General features: G+C 46.5%; 1 protein-coding gene across 3 annotated transcripts in view; it reads right to left on the bottom strand.

Moving 5' to 3' along the window:
* The window catches only part of CREB3L2 (cAMP responsive element binding protein 3 like 2), an 83,234-nt gene extending 64,187 nt beyond the window's left edge, over window positions 1-19,047 (bottom strand). The window contains exon 1 of one of the 3 annotated variants that reach the window (XM_050324513.1): window positions 18,833-19,047. In XM_050324513.1, the coding sequence (XP_050180470.1) occupies window positions 18,833-18,940 (108 nt within the window). In that variant the 5' untranslated portion in view covers window positions 18,941-19,047. Of the gene's footprint in view, window positions 1-18,027; window positions 18,052-18,832 lie in introns of those variants that run through there. The other 2 variants (XM_050324512.1, XM_050324514.1) reach the window with 2 other exon arrangements.
* Window positions 19,048-24,148: the final 5,101 nt, after the last annotated feature.

Below are 24,148 nucleotides of genomic sequence, written 5' to 3'. Positions count from 1 at the left end.
TTACTTTTCAGATAAGGTAATGCAAGAAATGACCTCCCCAAACTAGAGTAGCATTTGGTTTAAAATGTAATAAGAACTTGAGTATTCCTGTAATGGGATATGCAAATCTATCTATACCATATGTATATGTCTGGGAAACAGATATTTTGTCTTCAGCCCCAGGAAGAACCAAAACTGGTAGAGAGAACAGACAGCTCTAAGGGTTCCCCACAATGAATAAATTCTTCCTAAATTCATGGAATAAGCAATTCGAGCTCTCTCAAAGTCTTCACAAAACTTATTTGTGTGAAGATGCACTTTAAAGACCAATTTCATTGAATTGTCATCCCATGATCATAGGAGGGGGAAAAAGCAGATTGCCTTGGATATCTGATCCAAGTTTGCACTGTGTAGTTGTAGTATCTCCAGAGTGAACTGCTCTTCCCTAGAGAAGACTCTGTGGTTTGTGTGGCTCCCCATGTTTATGAGCTCATGGATTAGACTGAAATGTCTCAGGACATCTAGCGCATCCTGTTCAGGACATACTGTCTCTCATAATGTTGCAACAACAAAATTTAAGTGCCTAGTAGGATTTTGCAGGCTAATTTTCACAACCCTGAGTTCCCTAATGGTTGGAGCTGTCAGAGTTACCATAAATCAGCATAATGAGTCCTGCAGGCCGTATTGACAAGACTGCCACTGCAAGCACTGGGAGGGCACCAGCAATGCTTTTTTCTCCAAAATGTGTGTGCGCACCTGTGCTAGGACACACACATATGACTATTCCAGCCTTCCTACTGAAGGGAACATATGCTTCTGGCATATGATGTTCCCAAATGCCATCAAAAAAGGATTACATTAGGTGGCCAAGTACTTCATGATTGTTTACGATCGCCACGGACAGCCTCAAACTGAACAATCTATTCATTCCTGGGCTATCTGCCATCCATCAGGCACAAAGTACCTGACTTCGCTTCTTACTACAGAAACAATCCACACATGCTTAAGCAATTGGAAAATGAAATTCAGCTGAGGTTCTTTCGGTAAGCACTCCAACCACTGCAGTGCTTTTTTTCTGGTCTTCCATATATAGTTGTGACAACAGCAGTAAAATATTCGCTCAGCTGCCCTCCCGTAACCAGCTGAGTCTGAAACCACCCACACCACAGATGTACTCAGAAGGTACAAATCCTTCCCTCTCTATTTACACAGCATGAAAAGCTTGGGATGCCACTTGCTGCAGCAGTGTTAATGCTCCAGACCTGCCACAAGATAGCAAATCCACATCTCCTGTGTAAGGCAGTACCTATGCAAGGTCTAGGGAACAGGACGAGTCACAAGGATCGTTGTCTTAGGCTCAGGAGCAGTGCACTTCCCACATTGCTCAAGATCACTGTAGGATCAAGGCTGCCTGAAAACAATCCAAAATTCATAACAGGAATGATTTTGTTTTAATAAATAGTTATCAAGTCCCATTTTAAGCACTGCATATACAGGAGTAGATTGAAAAATATTTCACACTTCCATGTTTTCTTCTTCACATATGCTTCCATCTAGCAAAATCCCACAATATTAATGGGCAAGATCTTCACCTTCCTTATGGTTATGCATAATCATAACTAAGCAAAACATGCACCTTCTACTTAGAGCTTCCAAAATTTCTTTCAGTTATATAAACCATAGTATTTAAACATTATTTTGCTAATGTGCAAGTGCCACAATCTGATATGTCCTGCTTTGGACTGTACGCTCCCACCCTCTTCCCAAATTACAGAAACTGTTTCCAAAATACACACCTCTAACATAAACAACACAGCAGTGGACAGATGAAGGTTTCTTGCCAAGGCTGAGTGCACTCCTCCCCCTGGTGAAGAGGGAATCATTTGGATCTTCTGAGGTTTGCATCACTTTCTGGTAAAGGCAGATTTTACCATCTCATTTTCTTTCTTTCTTTAATCCACCTTACCCCTATAAACCCAGGCAGAATCTGAACCCAAGTGGTTGAGCCAACCTGCACTACGCTTTATCAGTCAGCCTTTGACCAAAGCAAGCAATGCAGACCTCCTAGAGGTGCCTCTGACCAGCAAGCCCAGCTTTCCAAAGTGGCATTGATACATGCAAATGCATGATGTCTGCCAGAGAAAGATAAAAAAAGCACAGCGTGTAGATAAACATTCTGCTACTAAGTCACAGGTTCATCATGCATACATTAGAAATATGGAACAAGAGGAATCCAGCCTCCTTTACTGGTAACTCCCGCTTCAAGTAAGATTACAGCTGGTTTCTACTTTCTTAAACACCTTCCTGGTCAGTACAACTAGTCTTTATTAAAAAGTTTTAAGCTATGAGAGCTCCTTGTTATCCCCTCCCCCCCCAAATTCAGACAAACTGACTATTGTCCAACCCACACCCTGCCCTCAGTCTGAATCTCCTGAAGAGCTCTCCAAAGCTTAATTTGTAAAGAGAAGAGGTTCTCCTATTAAAATTTACCCAGCAGGAGCTGGCAGGTCTGAGTCAGGTACACAAAAATTTAACAATGAGAGTTCCACAAGACAACCAGCACCTACGCTGCATGGTTTCTAGGGCAGGAGATGGCTGAAAACCAACACATTTCTCAGTTGCTCTTCTGCTTCTCTCTGCCCCTTCTCTGGACCCTCGCCCCCAACAGATCCTATGGCTGTATCCTTCCCCAATAAAATAATGGCAGCCCTTTTCACTCCCCACAGTTATTATGCTTGTGCCCCTTCATATGAGCCTGTCCACCAGTTTGAGAGACTCTGCACTAGAGTATAGTGGAGAAGACCTAAATGCGGCAGAGTTGTTCCTCACATAAAATTATAAAACAATAAAAGTTTATAACCTTGTTTTCCCTCCTTGTCAGAGAGGGATGGAAAAACCGTCTCCTTCCTCACCATCTTGTTTGTTTTTAAAGGAACACCACCAGGATGCAAAGACTATTTGCTAAAAAGAAGACTCTGAGAAGTTAACACTGATCTTGAATATTTAAATATACTGTTTGTCAGTACACTGACCATAAGGTCCTAAGGTTCCCTGTTCACTCTCTAAGTGGGGAACATCCCTGTTTGGCTTGGCTCAGCTTCCTGGAGTGCTACGTCACTAACTAGAAACAGGCGGGTTTGCATGGAGCTTCCAAGAAGAAACTCAGAGGAGCGATGCAACACGGGCACCACCCCTCAAACCAAGTCAGGGAAAAACACAGGATGTTGAAGGAACCAGGTCTTGGCTGGGTCCCTGGCTAAGCTAACGAAGTAGGGCTTAGAGGTCTCTGTAGATTGCAACCAACCACAGTTAGGAGCCTGAATGTGCTGGTTGCATTAATTGTGCCCCTGTACTTTAGAGAAATCCTTGACAATCTGTTTAGAGACAAGAAGAAAACCACAACAACCACCTCCTCCCTGCTGCTATGAGACACTGCACCAAGCTATGTGTAACCTCAGGGCTACTTCTACACCAGACCCTCCTCCCCTCCAAAGTCCAGAGCAAGAGATCAGCATCTGAATGGGTACAACTTGTCAGGGGCAAAATCCACTCCAGTCTGAGATGTTTCAAGTACCTCTGCTCAGTGCAAGAGCTCTGAAGCAAAGCATCACACAGACAGATAGCCACAGTGCTACCTTAAAGCTCACAGACGGTGCAGCATCTGCTAGAGACTGAGCTTTTCAAAGAGCTGTTTCCCAGCACCAGTCCTGCACAGCCATTTCTCTTTGGTACGTACTGCAGAGCACTGAAGTCACAGCCTGGTCTGTGCACAACTCATTACACTTCCTTACCCCATTGGCCTCCACACTTCTTCACACCCCTGCTTGGTCCAGATTTTCTTGGGCGTTTGCTCTCTCACTTCATATCATCTCCAAAGAACTTTGACTCACATTTTTCCCTGTTGCTAGACTAAACTGATGGAACACAGCCTGCCTGGCTCAAACACCAGACCTCTTGTTGGAGACCTACACAGGAGTGTGAACTGAGAATTTTTGGGACACCCGCTGGAAAGCATCTTAAAAGGGCTCAATTAAGAGAGAACATGTAATTCAAGTGAGACCCCTCCAAGGTCTTCTGGCAGCACCCTGAAAAGTCAAGGTCCTAAAAATGACTCCCTGTTCTCAGAACGGGGAGAGTAAGTAAAAAGATCTTTACACTTCACTTCTGTTTTTATTTCCATATTTTCTATTCCATGTCTTGGGCATAATCCAAGTGTCCAGCTCCCCAGAGGGCTGCTTCAGCGGTGAGGGCAGCAGACTGGAACAGCAGAACTGCCCCTCCATGTGGTTTCTATATGGGTACAAGTGCAGATCTGTTCCTAACCCGAGAGCCATGTGTGGCAGTGCCTCCTGCCATGAGCAGCTCATGCCATGCAGAAATGAGATAAGGCAGCAATGCAAAGATAAACCTGCTGTGCGTCAGTCACAGGTGTGGGCTAAGCACACATCCAGCCCACAGGCAGCTGGAGTGGCATGGCACATCTTGTACTATGGCTCTGCTGCCACAGGTTACCTTCCCACAGTAGAATGACAAAGACAGTCACAGGAGGAGTACTCTGCTCCACAAATTAACCAGTGCTGCAGGACTAGGGTTGCTCATTTATTCCATCCTCAGACAGGCATGGGTGGTGACTCCCACCAGCACGTAGCTTCAGCCTCTCCTGGTAGAGCCTGACCAGCTTGACAGGAACATCAAGCTGAGGAGCTTCATTCCTAGCCAGACCTCCTCCAAGAGGCACTCCATGCTGAGCAGCAGGTCAGGAAGGGGCCATTTCACAAGTGCAGCAGCACCCCACACACACCATCCCATCACAGGCACACTGGGAGCTTTATGCCAAAAGGAGAAGCAACACTGCTTTAGAGAAGCTGGGCACACTCCTGGTCATCCCTGTGTTTCCAACACAGCTTTTGGACACTTTCAAAACACACCTGCTGTCCACACTATACTTGAGCAAAATATTTTTACTCCTAGCACACTCCAAAGAAAAACCAAAGCAGCACTACCACTAGAGAAGGTTATGCCATACCGTGAAAGCAGTTTAAGGCAATGCCTTCTGTCTGCCTGTTACAGGGATGCCAAGGAAGAGAAACTACTCACCCTTCCCAAATGTCCTGGGCACTCTCCTCCTCCTGTCCCCAACTTGCATGTCAAAATTAAACACAAGGCCCCTCTAAACTATGAGGAGACTGACCCTGCATCACATACAGTCTGTCAGGCTTGTTAAAATGATGCAAAAGTTCTGGATAAGCATTTTAATAAGGTAAGGCCTGCCACAGGCAACAGATTTTAAGCTTCCCCCAGCTGATGGTGTAGAAAAACACAGGCTTGTACTGTGATGCACAGAGGCAGAGGGAAAAGAACAATCTTCCATTGCTAAAAACTGGGATAAAGGTTGGTACCATTGGTACAACTGGAATCATAACAGCTGCCAGCTTCCACTAATTATACCTTTAAAATGAAAGTTACAAACTTTGCTTCTTTGTCTGTATATTCATTCCATCTTCTCACCCAATCAGTCTGCTAGTTTTTCCTCAGACCTCACCATAACTGCTTTGCTTTCTTCTTTTCCTTTGCCTTCTTTTCACTTGCCAGGGTTGAAGACCCCGAACAAACTGACACCAATCAGGTGTGTTTTAGCCAGGCTATCCCAGACAGAGGCACAGGGAACACAAGGCCATCTTTGATGCTCGATTCCAAGAGGGAATATGCATAAAGGTGACCTTGTATTTTGGGACTAATGCCTTTTCCTACCAGAAATCTTATCCTTTCCCACATGCCCTGTACATTTTCCCCCTTTATACGTGCTGAGAGCTGTCACGATAAATAGCAGTTCAAAAATAGCTTGAAGTGATTAAAGCATTTATTTAAACTTCACTGAAATCAACAGTTTGGGAGAATGACCAAAGGCTGGGATGCATCTGGGCAGATTAAAAGGAGTCATAGAGTGCTCTGTATGTTCTGCCTTGAAGTATCCAGAGAGTCAATAGGCCCAGCAATAAAGTTTTATAGTATTTCAAGCTGCAAAGGACTACGAAACCTTCCTACTCTTCCACATGTCCTAATCCACTACATTTCCATGAGGTACCCTTTTACAGGATCTGATAATTTGTCCTTTGTTGAAATACAACAGCCAGAAGAGAACATGGCTGTGCTGCAAAGAATGAGAAATGAGCATTTTTCTTAACTCAAGTATGTTTTTAGGGTTTTTTTTTTTGTTATGCTTTCCAAATCCTGATTTCCAATATGCATTCACCTCTCCTATAGGTAGGCACTTTTTTTTTTTTTTCGTAGTCACATAACTTTGCTTCTGGATCACAGATGAAAACCTTGAGAAGCCTCCTGTCTGGTACCTTTTTGCAGAAGCCAAATCTATCCTCTGACACCAAAGGTCCATTAAAAACTACTTTGAGTCAACCCTTTAATTTCATACATTTTGTGGTACAACTTTTTAATCAAAACGATTAAATAAATAGCCAATTACTTGCAAAGTGTCTCCATTTACTTTCAAATTACCTTTTTTTTCCTCAAAGAATGAAATCAGGTTTGTCTGACTATATCTGCTTTCCATTAAATCCTACCTACCAGGGTTAAATTGTATCTGTATCCTTCTAGTCTGTAACTATGGAATCCCACAAGATTCCATGTATTTTGTATATGTTAGTACCAAGATCTCCAGTGCATAGTTTCTACTTTCTCCTCTTCACTCTATCAATTTAATATTTTCAGGCACTTCCTCATGATGTCATGACCCAAAAAAAAATCACTGCCAACAAGGCAAACTTCTCCTCTTGGACCTTTCAGCCTATCTGGACTTCCAGTTATCCAGTTTTTTGGTTCCAAGAAGTTTTGTAACCCGATTACTGACAGTGGTTAATTTTCATCTGACACTACTCCAAAAGGTCCCCTTTCTACCCTTACACTTGCCAACACTGTTTTTTCCCCTTGGATATTCTTTGCTGATCATCATCTGCTTCTCTCTACTTCACACTGATTCTTTTTTACCCTTCTCTAACCACAACTACAGGCAAAAAGAGACAAGGTACTTCCAAAGGACACTAGCAGTTTAGAAAAGGAATAGCATAATGATAGCTTAAGATTCATAATCCCCTTCAAAATTTTAATCCAAGCACAAAGCTCTGAAGGGATCTTGCTGTGAGTACAATGATATTCATTATCTGTGTGTTACGAGAATCACAGCTGAAAACAGTTTCTACAGGCACTATTCTGGTGCTCTTACTGAAAATTACATCACATACAGCATATGAAACTGAGAAAGATGCCTCAATAATAGTAATGTGGGCTTAACATAAAGTGTTCTGATCATACCACTTCCACATCCTCTCCCAAACACCTGTCCACCTTCAACGCAAAACACACTGAATGTTTCTAATCATTTCTCATAAACCTGCTACTTCAACCCCTTCCTTTTGCTGCTGTTCTTGGAATTCTCCCACATTAGCCTCTCTTTCAGATATCCAGGTGTCAAGCACTGAAGAGCCCATGGTCGATCTGTGACATACTGACACCTGCAAGCCCCTGGTTTTCAAGCATCTCTCCAAACCGTACTTTTCAATGCCTTAATCACCACAATGGAGCAGCACAGTTAATTGGCCACCCCCAGTCACAACCCTGACTCCACATGACACACAGACTTTACAGCTTTCTGCACTCAGTAACTTCTTCAATAGTGTCTTCCCTCATTCTCCAGCAATGCAAGTGTCTGTAGATTCTCATTTCTTGCTTGCATTTCCAAGCTCCTTTTTCCCCTTCAATACCTGCAAATTTGAAACAAAAATCAAATGCTACAAGTTCCTCATAGCTCCAGTGGCTCCATCCCAGCTACCATATCACATAACGTCCCTCTTAAACACTGAAGTCACGTCTTAAAACCAAGTAGGTTTTTTTCCCCACCCCCAACTAATCTTGCCAGCAAGCTGTCCCAAGCAAGGTACTTAGGAGAGGGTTGTCTGTATGCCTCTCTTCCATATCTTCTTCATTAAAGCTAGAAATTTTTTTTTTTTACAGATTTTTACAGATTAAGTTTTACAGATGAAATGCCTTTAAATTTTTTGGAAGAGTAACCAAGAGATTTACTGTACAGTTTTCAAGGTGGGTGCCACTTTTTTGTTGGTTTTGATCTTGCAGACATGTTTGTAGTTGAGGAAAAAACCCATCAACATAAATTAAGTTCAGCCTTCCCCTGTAGCTTTGCAATATATTTTTAACAATCCAACAAACAAGCAACTGCAACAGGAGGGCATTCCCAAGTCCCAGAGCAGACTCCCTGCAGTGCTTTATCTGACAGCAATTCAGCTGAAATTTTGCTCTGAATAGGTACAGCCAAACGAGAAGTCACAAGTCACCCCGGGCAAGTACAAAAGTAAGATTTATCCTTCTCTTTCAGTCCTCCTTGTAAGCAACAACATCCACTGAAAGCCACGCGGAGCAAACCAGCTGAACAGAAGAAAAAGAACTTCAGAAGCACTAAGGCTCGAGGAGGAGACAAATTCTGCAGTCATGCCTTAAAAATAGTGCCAAAGCTCATTCCTGCCGTGCCTGTTTCCCGCAGGGAGTCACGCCTGAGCGGTGCCTTCCAGCTGCCGGCGGGACCGGCCGGGCCGGCACCCCGAGGGCAGGGCCGTGGAGCAGCACCTCGCACATCTGGAGCCCTCCTGCAGCTGCCCCTTTGGTAACCGCGGGCAGCAGCCTCCCAGCGAGTCTCGGCTTGGGCTCCTTCAGGAGCGCTGGGAGGGAAGGGGGGCAGGCAGACATGTAGGCATCTGTCTGGAGAGGCAAGAGGGAAGTGCTTCTAGATAAGAGCACGGGCACGTGGCCCACGCCCAGCCAAAATGGACTTTCCTAGAGTGCCCTCAGACTCTGTAGCATTTCACCAAGGAGCACGTAAGGCATTAGAGACATATGCAGGCAGCATCAGGTTCGTTTTCTCTTCTCTTGCCAGAAAAAAAAAAAAAACAAAACCCAAACCTCTGCTTCATGCCCGTTTTCTCAAAACACATCTCACCAGCCCGCCCCAAACACCACAGCAGTCCCAGCCCTGAGTCACACGCAGAGGGGACGGCAGAGGGGAGGAGGGGAAGGGAGCTGCGGCACTGAGGAGCTGGAACAAGACATACCATCAGTGCTGATGACTAGGCCAGTTACACCCATGATGAGAAAGACAGATGTTCTGCAGAAAGTCAGCCGCTGCCTCATATTAGGAGGTATGAAAGCTGAGAGTTTAGACGTCACTTTTTCCCTTAATGTTCATCCTTTGCTAGCCAGGACAGATCCCAGAAAGCCAGGTATCTGGCTGCAAGAAATAATGCAGTCAATTTTAAGTTTTTAGTCTTGGTTCCTCCTGAAGATCTCATCCTGCCTGTAATGTCACAAGCCTTCTTAGGCAACAGTGGCATTGCTGCTTTTGCTGGGAGAAAAGCTGGAGGTGCAGATCAGCTCTTTGCTGGTCTTGGGTTTTGGTTCTACACACACAAAAATCTCTGCTGTGGTTATCAGAAGTTCCATAAATGAGAATACCTGTGTCTCCAGATAACCCACACAAAATCAAAACATTGCAAGCAGATGACTGAAGCCAACAGAAGAACTGATAGAAGACCGCGAAAAAGGCAGCCTTGGGATAAGCATCCTCTTGTGAACAAAATTTACTGAAGAGCTGCAGGGGTGAAGGAACAGAGATCTGCTCAGTATTCAGGGCTTGGAGTTCGGGGGGTTTTTCTTGGCTGATTTTCAGGTTTTAGGTCTACAAAACCTCCCCCATGCTAGTCACACGAGCCACTACGCAGGGTGGTCTCTTCCCACACCTACAGTTTCAGGGTTAGCCACAAAAAGGAAATAACACAGGTCCTTATAGGTATGGGGTTGCATAGACCAACAGCCTTGAAACAAACCAGAACGCCCTAGCAATGCTGTATCTAGATCTGAGCAGGGCAGTGCCCTGGGTCCAGGACTGCTGTGAAAGGAACCACAGCAAGGCTCCAGCTGGAAGGGGCTCAGGTGGGTCTCTAGGCCAGCCTCCTGCCCAAAAAGGATCACCGCTAATTGAGACCAGCCTACTCAGGACTTTATTCAGTCAAGTCTTAAAAACTTCCAAGGAAGGAGATGCTGCAGTCTCTCTGGGCAGCTCTCCCTCCAGTGCTCAGCTATCCTCACAGTGAAGCCCTTTTTCCTTACCAGTCTGAACCTCTCTCACTTCTGCTGTTGGCCATTTTCTCTCACCCTCCTGTCATGCACTGGTGTAAACTCTTTTTTCACTCTTTTCTACATGCCTTCACATCACAGCATCCAAACTTTGGGAAAGAAAATTGAACAGGGTACTTCAAATGTCAGCAATTGAAAGATGCCTTTCTTGCTTCACAAGCCACCACATGCTTCAAAGAATTTTGCCACAGCTGAAGACGCTGCTCACATCCAAAATCAGAGGCAGCACTCAACATCCTGGGTGCAGAACAAGATCAGTGGCCTTCCCCCTCATCCGAGGAAGCACACTCCTTACCTCTGCAGGCAACCTCAACTGCAGTAAGAGCTGGGAGACGAGTGCTCCATGGTGTCACCAAACTGCCAGGGCTTGTCCCGGCAGAGTTGCAGGACAGGAGTAAGCCCAGCAGGTTCAGCTCCAGGCAAGCCACTGAAGTGTATCAGGAATATTGCTCTTTGCCCCTCCACTACAGGGGAGAAGCCTCCACCAACACCAACTCACTTCTATCCTGCATCTCTGCTCAGGACACATTTGATTCCACAAGGGAGGAGGCCCAAAGCTCCCTAAGACACCCGCCCAAAGCTCCCGAAGAGGTTATCAGAGCAGCCTGGTCTCTATTTCTCACCCCATATGACTAACAGATTGCATGAAAGGACAAAGCCAGCCCCAGCGCAGCTGCACAGGAATGTTTTTCCTTGGCAGAGAGGAAAGAGATGAAGTGAGTGTCACATTTTTCCATTAAATTTTTGCCTGTCACCACAGCAGAGCCAGATCACATACAGAAGATTGAAAGCCAGTTAGCAGCAGATGGCAAAAAAAAAAAAAAAAGTAGTAGTTTCCAAGACACAGTGAAGGCACAGAGAGGTCACTGGCACTATTCAGCTTCACATTTGGAGGGATGGCAGCTATGGAGATTGCTCTAGTAATTCAGGTCTATCCCATTCAACTGGACTTTATTTTCTCACATTGCCTTCTCTGCTTCCCAACTCACCCTCAAGAGAGGGAACGCTCTCTGTTTGATGGAGCATTTGTGTACTTCCTGCACACATTTAGCTCTGATACAACTCAATTCAGTGACTTTCTTTTCTGCAGTTGAGAGCTACGTTTGACAGCTCACAGACAGAGAGAATGACAGCCCCTGCTAGGAACAGCTCAGCATCTCAGACTGGAGACAGGGGGTGCAATGCCCACCCCAGCTCTGCATTGTTAAACCCCACCATTTTTGACCTGTCTCTTGTACTGCCTATTAGTCACTTCAGTGGAGTGGAAGGGTAATGTACTTGCCAGCAAAATTGTGGCCCTTAGCCAAGCTCATTCCTTGCATACCATTTCTTTCACTTTCATGCAAGACAAACTATATAGGGTCCAAGGCAGGCTCCACTTTTCAACAGCACCCAACATCATGGAGGGGTGGTGGCACCACTGGCTGATTCAACATCAGGTCTGTCCATTTCTCTGCTGCATACCCACACTCTTATCAAGCAACCTTTTTCCTATTGATCCTTGAACAACCGCCTCCTCCAGGCAATCCCCTTTCTTTCCAGTGACATCCAAATAATAGTCTACTGGTATCAAATAAACACACACATGCAGACATCAGCATTACATCTAAGCACAAGCAATAAAGCTACTCTGACTATTCCCACTGCACATTCCTTTAGCTCAAAATGCAGTTCCACCGCCCCTTGCCCAGCCAGACTTTCCTACCTGCCCACTCATGTCAGCATCAGAACCTGGGCTGCCTACAGGGTAAGATGTGTCAGGGAACTGATACCCCTGAAAGCTAATTTCTTGCAAAAAAAAAGTCACTTTACACCTGGCTGAGCTCCCAGCCAGCTGCCACAACAGCCTGCGGTTACATCCAGGTGCAGAACTGCACTGTCAGGTCTTGTCACCCAGAAAAAAAACACAGCCAAAGGGCATCCAGATAGTCCCCATGATTCAGAGAGAGATGAATAGGGAGCAACAGCATAAAAGAATGTGCCCTCCTGAAAACACAGAAGAAGAGATCTACGGTGAGAGCGCCCCTCAGGGACCCACCAGGAGCCTATCTCCCTTGGAAAAAAGAAAGGTGCTCTAGGGAATTGCAGTTAGAGGGAAGACCCTGTAAACTCAGGGTAGATAGCCAACACAGCCTGTGACAAATATCACTGGGACAGGTTAAACACTCTGACTGGCTATCGATAATTGCTAAAGTCTCACCCACAAAACATTCCTACTCCAAAAGGGAGAGAAGCAGCCTAAGACAGAGGAAACAGGTGATGGATGGTTAAATCAAGTATTACAAAGTGACTGGAAATCAACTTTTGGGAATGCAGGAAGGCATACAGACAGCAGTAAGGACAGCAGAGCCTGATAACCAACATTTGGATACAGCACAGAAAAGCAGCACCTATCTGCAAGTGGAAAGTCAGCAAGAAAATCTGCCCGGTCAGAGGCAGGGGGCTACTTCCAAAGCACCACATCTTCACTTTCAAAGCAACAACCACATGCCTTAGAGGTGCCTTGTTAACTGAGGGACCAAGAGAAAACAAGCCCACAGTGGCACAGACCTCACCGCTCTCTGGAGGGAGCAGTAGCCAGCCAGGCATGGCACAAGCTGTGTGCCTCAGTGCTTGCTCAGTCCTGGGCAGGCCTGCAGCCCCTGCACAAGCAGGACCAGGGCAGACAGGCTGAGAAGGTACTAGTCCACGAGACAGACATCCCCCTGCTCCTGCTGTAGCAGAGCTGAGCACACCCACTCGGGCTTAGCTCTGAAAAAAAAAGCCTTTTAAGGGAAGCTTATGAGCTCCCCAAGATGAGGGGCACTGTCCTGTGTCACCACAGCACAGTACTGCTGCACACAGTGGCTTCCTAAGGCACCAGAGCACTTTGCAGTGGGTACTTCCCTCTCACACCTGTCAGACAGTCCAGACATAAAGTGGATTTGCTGGGCAGTGGTACAGGTGAGAGCCACACAGCAAAATGCAGGGACAAGCTAAGAGACAGAAAAAAGGGACACAAAAAGATCGAATCAAACTGCACATTCCTGCCTAGGATCTGCAGCTAATCAGATCAACCTCCTCTACAGACACAGATGATGCTGAGAAGTGAGACTCCTTTAATAAAAAACTGGTCCCCATCCCAGGATAAGCAGAACTTACTTAGCCCCAGACATGAAAGACCTCAAAGAAGGGACCCTTCACATCACAAACAAAGCCCTGCAAAGAGCACAAGCTCCCACCATCCCTGTAGATAAGTTCAACAGCTCCAGACACAGGAAAACCCTGTCTGGTAACACCATAAGTGAAATTCCTTTGCCCCTGCTATCATGCACAGCCTGCCCCATGTGTAATGACTGGCTTTCCAAAGGAAACATTTACAGAGAACACTGCAGATCAGTCACGTCCTTTAGGAAAAAGAATAAATAGTTAGGTTTGTGCATTAAATGCTGGCTCATTCTAATCTACCAGGCTTCAAAGTCAGTCCCAGGACAGACTAACATTTTTTCCAGCTCCTGTCCTCGCTGCAGATGAAGCACTTCACTATACAGTTACAGCCAGTCCAAATGAAACCAGACAGCAACTCAATACCTCCATTTTTCTAATTTTAACTGACAGAAAACAGGAGGGTAAAGTTTCAAAGTCTCCTACTTGTGTTTATCTCAGCTTTTAGAGGAACTGTAGATCCGTTAGACCCATTACAAGTACCTGACATGTACACTGACAAAATGGAATGACTTTCTTATTTAAATTTCAGAAGAAAACAAGGAGATGGTGGGGTGGGATGGCTTTCTGTGCAAGGCACTGAGTACAACTAGTTTTGCTGTTCATCAATTGTGATGCTGATGATTTTTTTTAATATGCAAAGTCAATGACAAAATTTAACACTGCTGCTTTGTACAAGGCACATATACAACTATTTCCAAGTCTCAATTTCTCATTTTCCCTCTTTACTGGAGAATTTTGGCAAAATCCTTTCAAGTACAGACTGTACAAACATTTCACCCAAAGTCAGCTGTCCTGTCCTCCACATGCAGGTGTACAGAGAAGAAAGAAGAAGAGATTTCAGCTTTATGGTTAGTGGGCAACAGACCAAACTCCGCTTTCAAATAAATGAAGTAGCTCTCTCCCCCCACCAAAAAAACCTGAAAATTGGATACAACTATATTGCCACCAGATTTTACAGAGGGCTACATGCAGCCACCACAAAATAAGATACAGCCAGCTCCACATCTATACATGCTGCGGTTACCCCAACTTTTAATTAAATACACACAGACTGTAAAAATCAAGCACTGTCATCCATTTAAATTAACTGCTGCCACTGCCCTACACCAAACACTCCAGGCAATCCCTGGCAGCGTGTTCAGAGGCAGCTTTTCTGCAGAAGTCATCAGAAACACGAAGTAACGGCAACCATCGCTTCTGTGGACGAGGAAATGAGTCACTGGGCAAGCTCCCGGCGAGGTTCAGAGGAGGGAGGAAAAAAGGCCAGCTCAAAGTTTCCTGAGCTCATCTTACATGATGATAACAACCCTGATGATTAACCTTCACGGGGAGTTCGCTTTGGTTTTGCTTTTGCAGGGAGATTTGATAGCTGAGGCCGAGTAAGCCTCCTCCACTTGTCCCAACCTGCACTACACCCCTATTCCAGGCCTGAGCTGCCCACAGCATCACCAACAACATGGCAACAGGCTCACTGAGTTCAAACACTGCTCAGACAACGGCTTCAGCAGTGTAACATTTAAGTAATTTCAATTTTTTTCATATGAGTTGCAGGTTCAATAGTCGGCTCTTTAAAGAATAAACAATTTGGGCTACTTAGCGTTTGAAGTATCTTCCAGTTAACCACTCATCAAGACACTCAGGATATGACATCTAGGAATTCAGTCCTAAATATTTAAGCCAGCTGCTGTCCCCACATACGTGTAGGGCAGCTGCAGTTCTACATCCACCATGCCAAGATCACAGCCATGCTCCCGTTCCGCTGCGTTTTGCTACCACCTGGAAGCAGCAGCCAACGTGTTAAAATAACCATGAAAACAAGGGGAGAAAAAAAGGCTGCATCCCCAGTATTAAATAAGGAGGTTTTAAGTGTCATGGACTCCTAAGAACCACCTGCCTTTCAGCCCCCATCCAGGAATGGGGTGGGTCATTGGCGTTTCACAGCGTGTTTGTCACACTTATCCATCTGCATCAGATCTGGCACTTGTCACTGAAGACGCCATCCCAGCTGGGCCATGTCCAACCACAGATCAACTCCAGTGGAGACCCATGGCCACAACCAGAGCTCTCCCACTTCAAACCCGCCTGCATGTTATGGAAAGTAACAGCAGGAGCAAGAAGCTGAAGAGTTCACCTGACCACACTTCTGCTCCCCTTGGGCAGTGGCAGGAGTTGTGCTTCCTTTCTGCTTGGCCACCAGGAAAAAAACATATAATAATAATAATAGTAATGATGATGATGCCTTACACAACGCCAGTGTACAGCATTACCAACAAACAATCACAACAAAGCTACAGCCCATAGGAAGATTAGATAATGCAAACACATGACACATCCCATGAACACAGCTCTGGGAAACCTTTCAGCCTTTTCTTGGATGGGAAACTAAGCCACTCTGGAAAAATAACTGCTCTAAAGCTATCTGGTATCCAGGTGAATACTATAAACTATGAGGACTTTAATGAGACACCTCAAAGACTGCTGCCTGCCAACACCAGAGCTGAGCTCCTCAAGGTCCCACCTTCTCCAGGCACAGCTGATGACATCACTGACAGTACCAGAGGAGTGAGGGAATGGCTCCTTGCACAGCTTCAGGCACTGGTGAAATCATCTGCTGTTAACGAGAAATGTAAATCCCCTGGAGGTTGGATTTCAGCCCTGGTAATTAAGGCAGGCTGGAACAGTTTAAAATAGAGGTCAAGTTTTTCAGTGCATGCGTACTTTCACACTTGTCTACCAGCGTCAAATCCACCAGAGCCAGGAACAGCCTTTAGGGTTGTAAAAAAGTTAAATTTTAACTTAAAATACACGAAAGGCAGTTGGCACAGAATTCTCACCCTCACCAGTCTGGCACACACAGGTCTGACTGCGGAACAACACTGATCCTTCTTTCTGCTTGTCAGCTCTCCCCCCTTAGTCAACATCATCAGCACCTTATCCCTCCTCCTCCCCCTTGCCAGTCCAGCTCACGCTCTTAGGGCCGTATGACTGACCCAGACACCTTTCCTTAGCCCACACAGAAGTTCCCTTGGATGCAGACTTGCACACCCAGCTAAGAGACATCTCAGGAGTGTGCAAAGACCACAGGATTCCACAGGGCACATGTTCTTCAGCCATGAGGATGACAGCACAGGTAGTGGGCACTCTTGTAGATAGAGCATAGGAGGGTCTCCTCCATCACCACAATCTTTTCAGAAACACCCTCTAGTAAGTTTACAAACTTACAGAGTAAGCCAGGTCAAACCAGTCCTCCCAGATGGAAAGCATAAGCCCGGAGAAGAACAGATGTTTCATCCTGAGAGCCTGTTTGTTTGGTTTGGTTTTTTCAAACGATTCTATGAAGTTTTGGCCGGAGGTAAATAGAGATTTTGTGTTTCATGATATCAAGCACAGTATTTTCCTCCACATGGCAGTGCACACTTTACAAAAGAAGAAGTTCAACAGGCAGAAGTTCAATGAGGGGGAGGTTTCCCTCTAGAGAATGTTAATTTCATAAAACTTTTTTTCTCCTTTAAAGATCTTAATACCTCACTACACCTACTTTATAGCCTTTAGTTGGATCTTTTTTGCTGAAACTTTTTTCAGATGAATTCCAAAACCAACCAAAACCAGAAATTAATTTCACACTTTTTATGTGACTTCAAGAGGGTCTCTAAAGAAATCTTAAACTCCTAAAAACCAAAAAACAATCAAATGAGACAACCACATCAGTCAATGGCAGTGTTACTCCCAACAAAGACAGTCACAGCCCAAGACTTTGCACACCCAGCTACAAACTGTCCCTTGCAAAACACTCATCATCACAGCATTTGAAGCTGAAAATCCCCCACAAAAGTTGAAAACAACAAAGGGAAAAGCATCACATTCCCATCCTCCAGATAGCCAGGGCATTGTCTTTGCCAAGGCACACTTAAGTCTCAGGCTCCTTGAAACAGGGCAAAAAACACACATGTCCATGTCACCGCAGCCACAAGTCCTATCCCAAGCATAGGATCTCCTTCAGGGCATTAATTAGAGAAGATAAGAAAGCAATAAATAAGAAAACTAAAGTTAAGAGTGACAAGTCCATTCTCATCACAAGGATCCAAACAAAGCAGGAGGCAGTATGCCACCACGACCGTAACTCCAAAGGGGAACACTCTCCAAGGAGCCTCCCATTTTACTCACAACATTCCTCTTGATAACGAAAAAACTCAAGAAAACAACTGTTTGACAGAAGAGCTTTCCATTGTTAAGTGTTCCAGCTGCCTTTTTAAAAAACCCCAAGCCACCATAACATATGATTCCTTTTCCCCGGATCTACCAGAAGATACGCGTTGTGCAAGAAAGCCCAAGAACTCTCAAAGACAAAGCAGCCAAACAACGTTTAAAGACAGTCCCGCGTGCAGCAGGCTTGCTTCCTGCTGGAAGGAGGCTTGGAGCTTGTGACGGACGTGATCCCGGATCAGTAAGGCTACCGCATACCACACACAGCAAACAAGATTTTCCTTGTTTGCCTTACGAGACCAACACCAAGATCTCCGCAGGGCGCCCATCGTGCAGTGGGGATCGCCACTGCTCCCACGAGCAGGGCTTGGCCCCTCTCGTGTTTGCACATCGTTCCCTTTGGCGTGGAGCGCACGGCGGCACCTGCCAAGCGCCGTTCCTTCGGCGCTGCCACCATCCAGCCGCCACCACCGTGTTCCTCTGGGGCTCCATCCCAACACGTGCTCGACAGCCACGCCAAGCCTGGCTGCCTCGTGCCTCACACCAACACTGGCCTGGAAGAGTCTTCCACGCTGCTGTCCCAAAGCACTCCAGCTCACTTCCACTTGGGATTCGCACCCACGCAGCGTCATAAAGGTTTATAACGTTATAAAGGTGTATCTCCGCACTTGCGAAACACCTCCCAGATTATCAGGAAAACCACAGGGCAGAGATAACAGCATACCATTTCCTCGGGACTGTCCTAACGATGCATTTTGCGCAAGAAAAAAAACACGGGGATTCCAGCCAAAAAAAAAAACAAACACAAACCAAACAAAACAAAACCAAAAAACCAAACATCAAAACTTCTGTCACTTCCTTCCTGCCCTGGAGGAGCGGGACGGTGCCGGGAGAGTCTCGCCTTGGAGAAGACGACACGTCCCGCGGCTCCTGAGAGGTCGCCCGGGGGAAGCGGCGGCGCTGCGGGGGCAGAGGGAGCCCCGGCTGCCGGGGGGTCCCGAGGGGAGGAGCTGGGACACGCCGGGACAGAGGGGACCCCGCTGCCTGTCCGGGGGCACCTCGGCCCGGGAGGCACCAGCCCCGGCGGGGCGGCGGTCACGGCGAGGGACCCTCGGGAACACCTGTTGGCCAAAGGCGCCTCCACCCGCCGGGAGCCCCCCACGGCCCCCCAGACGCGGCCGCCCACGGGGGCGTCCCAGCCCTCCCGGCCCCGGCGCTCCTCACTCACCGTGTGGCTCAGCAGCGTGTCGGGGTCGGCGGGCTCGCACAGCTCGCTCAGCTTGCGGTCCCAGTGCAGCAGCGGCGGCTGCTCCCCGCCGCTCTCGCACACCTCCATGGCGGCCGCGGGCAGCCCTGCGGGCCGGTCGGTCGGTCAGTCAGTCGCTCGCTCGGTCTGTCGGTCCGTCCCCCGTCCGGGCCGCGGCGCCGCCGCTCGCCCCCCGCTCGGCCGGGACTGCGCGGGCGGGTCAGCCCCACCGGCCGCGCCCCTCCGGCCCCGCCCCCGACGCCCCGCCCGCCAATCGGGGCCGAGCAGCGCGGCCGGCCCGGGGGCCGCGGGCCAATGGGCGGCGGGGCCGCGAGCGGCTCCAGCTGTGGAATGTGGGCGTGCCCCGCGCGGCCAATGGGGAGCCGGGGGCGGCGGGAGTGACGGGCGGGGCAGCCAATGGGACAGCGACAAGACTGCGCCAGGGCTGGGGGGCGGGGCCAGCGCTGCCCGGGATCCGGGCCTGGAATGGGATGGGATGCGATGGGATACCCGGCACGGGCACCGCGCCCCAGGCAGCGCTACAGAACTTACGGTCACCAACCACCGGCCGCCTGCAATGCCGGTCCAGAGAGAAAGGAGGCAGAACGCACCTGGTGAAAACCAGGAGTTTTACAAGGAGCTGCGCTTCCCAGCTCTTGTCGCCGGCCCGAGATCCTTCCCAGAGTGCTCACCCACGGGCAGTAAAAATAACCCCAGACAACGAGAAATTCTGGTATTTTAAGACTCACTTTCCTGCCAAGCCGCAGCAACAATGACGCTTCATTGTTCTTCAGAAATGGAAGATGCCCGCTGTTTACGATTCCAAAAAACTGGGTGTTCCTCCATGCTTCTCCGCAGCTCCTAGAGCAGCTCACGGCAGTCCGCTGTGGGTCAGGTCAACCATAACTGGCATTCCCACACTGTGTTGTGCAGGAACTATTCCTGGATTTTCTGGTGCATTCTCTCTCTCCTAGACCTCCGTTTAGGCTTCCCCTCTTGTGCCAGGCCACTTCCATTCCCTCACAGAGCAATCCCAAGCGATCCAGTCCTCCCTAAGGAGAGCACTGACCCTGCTCACTGAGAAAAACAAAGGCATAGGGATTTCCCAGCACCCATCAGCACAACAGCAACAAAAAGAGGAAGAACAGTGGTGATTTAATCAGAGTTGTCCTGTTAAGACTTATTAATCTTTTAGTGTAGTTTGATTAAAAAAACAAGTTTGGTTTTTTTAAAAGCAGCTCCACTGTTTTAAGAATATGAACAAAAAAATCCTTAACTGCCCCAACCAGAGATCTCCTAAAAGGTGAGTTATTCTAAGTCACTGTGAAACAAGTCAGTCCAGTACTTGCCCTCAGCAGCACAGAAAACATCTAAAGCCAAGTTACCAGGGCCTGAATCGCTACCAACCACTTTGGCAAGCCCAAACAGAGGTACAAACTTCTTGTGTCCTGGCACTGCCAGGTACTGTTGTCAAAGCAATTTCACTGTGCCAGTCCTGAGATGCAGATTGTGAAATCTGTAAAGGTCAGTTCCCTATCCAGGAGCCTCTGTGTTTGCACTGGATGTGCTCTTACTTTCAAAGCCTTTGTGGCCTTGGGATAATCTGTTTAACAAAAGGCTCTCCATCACTCTGACATTACATCCTTCTAAAATCACTGCTGTGACTAGATAATTTCTTTGGGCTGGGGCACCAAATTAGTGTTTTGCCCACATGGGAAGTCCTAAGGGAAGACCCACGTTTGCCTTGTAAGCCAACAAAATAAAAGCCACCTCAAAAGAAGGTGCTGACTGGGTGACTGCAGCTTTGTATGAGAACAAGGGGCTCCCAAGGACTGGTATTTGACAGAGTACTGAGCTGAACTTTCTCAGTCTAACACATGCATCCTGTCATTCCCCCTTGGGTAAAGGAAGTAAGGAACTCATGGGAAGTTAGGCACCCTGGGTAAACAGTGCACTGCTTTTCCCAGTGGGTTCCACTCTTCCTGCATCACATAAAATTGTGTCCCTCTCCCCTCTGCACTTCCGCAGGGGCTCTCTCTTGTAGCACTAGTACTGAAGCACAGCTGCCACTGTGGGACACAGTGCTGCTGAGAATTCAAGAGCATCCTGGAAGACTTCCTTGGCCACTGAAATATTTTCATACACAAAGACAACCCATTTCTGGGGCTGCAATATAAGTATAAACCACAATACCAGTAACTGGTGAGTAGATATTGGTAACTGGGCAGGCTGCCTGCCAGATTATTAAAATTAGTGTTCAAGGCTAAGTGTCATTTCTGAGCTTAAACATTTCTGAAACAATTACCTGAGACTTTGTAAGGAGATATGATGTATTTGCTTCGTATGGTGGCAAGTAAGAGCATACAGACCACAAAGAAGTGTTTGTGCTGCAGCACAACTTCTTCTTGGGAAACAAAATCTCATTAGCAAGCTCCTGCTGTTGTGAATGGGCAGCATGCACAGGGCACCAAGAAGAAAGTGACAAGAGTGGAGGCAATTAATCCTTTCCAGAGAATATTAATTATTCAGTGTCCTGACACAATACATGGGATAGCAGCCCAACGTGCTCACAGATTGACACTACACCAGAAATCAGGCACTGTGAAAAGCACCACAAAGCCAGCAAGAATGTGATACAGACATAGCTGTCCTAACTTTTCCCCATGTTGCTTGGAGGATTTTAAGTTGTGGGTTTCAATAGTTACTAGCCTGCTGAAAATCAGAGCTGTTTCTCCATGTTTCATTACTCTCCTCTTTAGAACAGCTTTGGTAGTATTATTAAGTTCCAGCTAATCTGAGAGCATTTTGATGTTTGCTTTTGTGTAAGACCCTTTCCTCACCAGAGTCTTCTGAACTGGGTTTGAATTCACTCTCCAGCACAGGGAAACAATGCAAGAATTGACCAAGAATACAAGATGATAAAGGGGTGTGTGTGGCAGGTATTGTCTGCAGAGGTAGGAGAGAGGAGAGCTCAGCTTTTGTTTACTGAGCATTCTGTCCCTTTTTTGCAAGGAGCAGAAAGCCCACGCAGAAAAACCAAACAAAAAAACCTACACAGAAAAACAAGCTAGCTAAGAAAGGGGAGGCTGTTGAGGCAGAGCTCCAAAGAAACACCACTTACTTAAAATATCAAAGAATAAAGCTAGCAACAACACAAAGCCTGGCAGAAGAAAAGTGCTCTCTTTTCCTTGCAGATCCAAGTTACAGAAGCCACGACTCCTGCAGCTGCATCATTACTCAGTTCTCGATCAGGTCAGTTGCACAAAGGCTCATTAAATATTTACAGGTGACATTTTCCTGACTTGTGACAACCAGGATCAAGATAACCATCCATTTTCTACAGCCATTCTGTTCAAATCAGTTTGAGAAGCCAGCCAGCATGAAAAGAACAAATAGCAACAGAGCCCACAGGATAACAATTGCCAGGTTTCTGGCCAGCTCCCAATAAAAAAAAAAAAATCACCTGAAAGCAACAGAAAACAGCCACAGTTAGAGAAGGTTTCTTCAACTTAGCACCTCTTAAAGAGTGCAGGGCACAAGCTTTAAGACTAAGAATACACAGAATGACCAAGCAATCAATTCCTAGTCATGGTAGTTGCTAGAGGTTTTTGTGAAATGGTCAAGTATGGTAATGGGCTGGTTTTTTTTTTTTTGACCTGGGACTTAAAGCACCAAGCAGAAGAAAAATCTCACACACACTAACTAACATTTCCCACAAGAGGATGTTTCTGTAGAAACCCTGTGAAAGTTATTTGAGTGTTGTGCAAACACACTACTTGCACTACCCAGTACCTGGTAATGCACTAACAAAGAAAATGTCTTGTGTAAATGAGATTAAATCACACAGCTGTGCAGAGAAGCTCACCCCTGCCAAGATAAACAGACACCAAGTCTTAGTTTGTACATACAGACACACTCAACTTCTTGGCAAAAAGGCGTCCACCACAGAAATTTCAGAGTTAAAAATAGGTGTGCTTGAGAACAGCGAAGTTTTCTTCCCACAATCCTGGCATTTTATTCCTTTTCTGACATGAACACTCATGAAATTGGGATAGCCAGTATTGAAGACAGCCTACTACTAAACCCACATAACTGCTACACTGACACAAGTTCCACTTCACCGGAACATTCCTTGCTCTTGTACCCAGGGGCTTCTCAAAACACTAATTTAGCTTTCTTGCCTTTGCAATCCATGGCCCCTCTGCATGGGCTTCCACCAGGCTCCCACAGGCACTGCTGGTCTTTACCTGAGGTGTGACTGTGTTTGGGAACAGACACAATTTCCCCTCACCCCACGGAGGGTAACGAGAGGGCTACTTCAGTGAGGTGGGACTCGATTTCTTTGCCTGAATTTTTTTTAATGGTTCATAATTCCTGCAGAGTAATTTCTGCAGGTTAATAAGAATCACAGTTGAAAGTGTTCCTTGCTGTCTGACACAGGCACAGTGTTTACAGTGTCTTCCTCCAACCAGCCACAGAAACAAACACAGGAGAAGACTGTTTCCTACACCTTACACCAGGCTGACAGAAATAACTGAGTGCCATGGAGCTGCACTGCAGACCAGAATAGCTCTCAGAGCTGCTAAGAAATGCTCCAACTACTTGGTGAATATGCTGCCATTTTTAAAACAAATCACCTCTATTTTTTCATCTTTTCCAATCATCTCCAGAGATACGTAAAATAAATTCCTTGTTAAGGTCAAACACTTCTGAATGTCCTGGTTGGTGCAAGCACTCAGGGTTTGCCTAATCAAGTTTACACAAGAGGTTAACACAGACAAGCATTTTCCAGGGGACAGTGTGGAAAAATAGTCATACTTGCCTAGTTACAAAGAAAGAATCGCTGTACTTCACTCAGGTGAGAGTGCTTCCATTCTGTAACACTTCCTCACAGAACGAGTACCTAACCATGAAAAGCCAGAAAAACCCCAGATGCTACAGGAATGCTGATTTCACACTGTATTTTCTCATAATCAAAGTTACCTAAGTTACAGATTAACTCTTCCCCATAGCAGCAACACAGACATAAGAGATGAACACACAACATGCCTTTGCCACTGGTTGTTTCTGCTGTAACTGAGTCTATCAGTAACAGATAGATCAGAAACGATCAGAATCATTTGTGAAAGTCTACCCTACTTCCAAATTGTGGTGAACACTCAAAATAATGCACTGCTTTTCAGCGTGTGCTCAAAGTTGGTATATGTCGCCTTTGTACCAGGTCAACCTTTAGAAGTGTACTAGCTACTTTAAATAGAACTGGAAAGGCGAGAAAACTCAGTTCTTGAGCAAATATTT

Source organism: Myiozetetes cayanensis, unplaced genomic scaffold, assembly GCF_022539395.1.
Source record: "Myiozetetes cayanensis isolate MyiCay16 unplaced genomic scaffold, myiCay2020 scf3, whole genome shotgun sequence".
NCBI classification, from domain to species: Eukaryota; Metazoa; Chordata; class Aves; order Passeriformes; family Tyrannidae; genus Myiozetetes; species Myiozetetes cayanensis.
The sequence above is the reverse complement of the archived record's forward strand: the minus strand, read 5'-3'. Positions and strand labels throughout refer to the sequence as shown.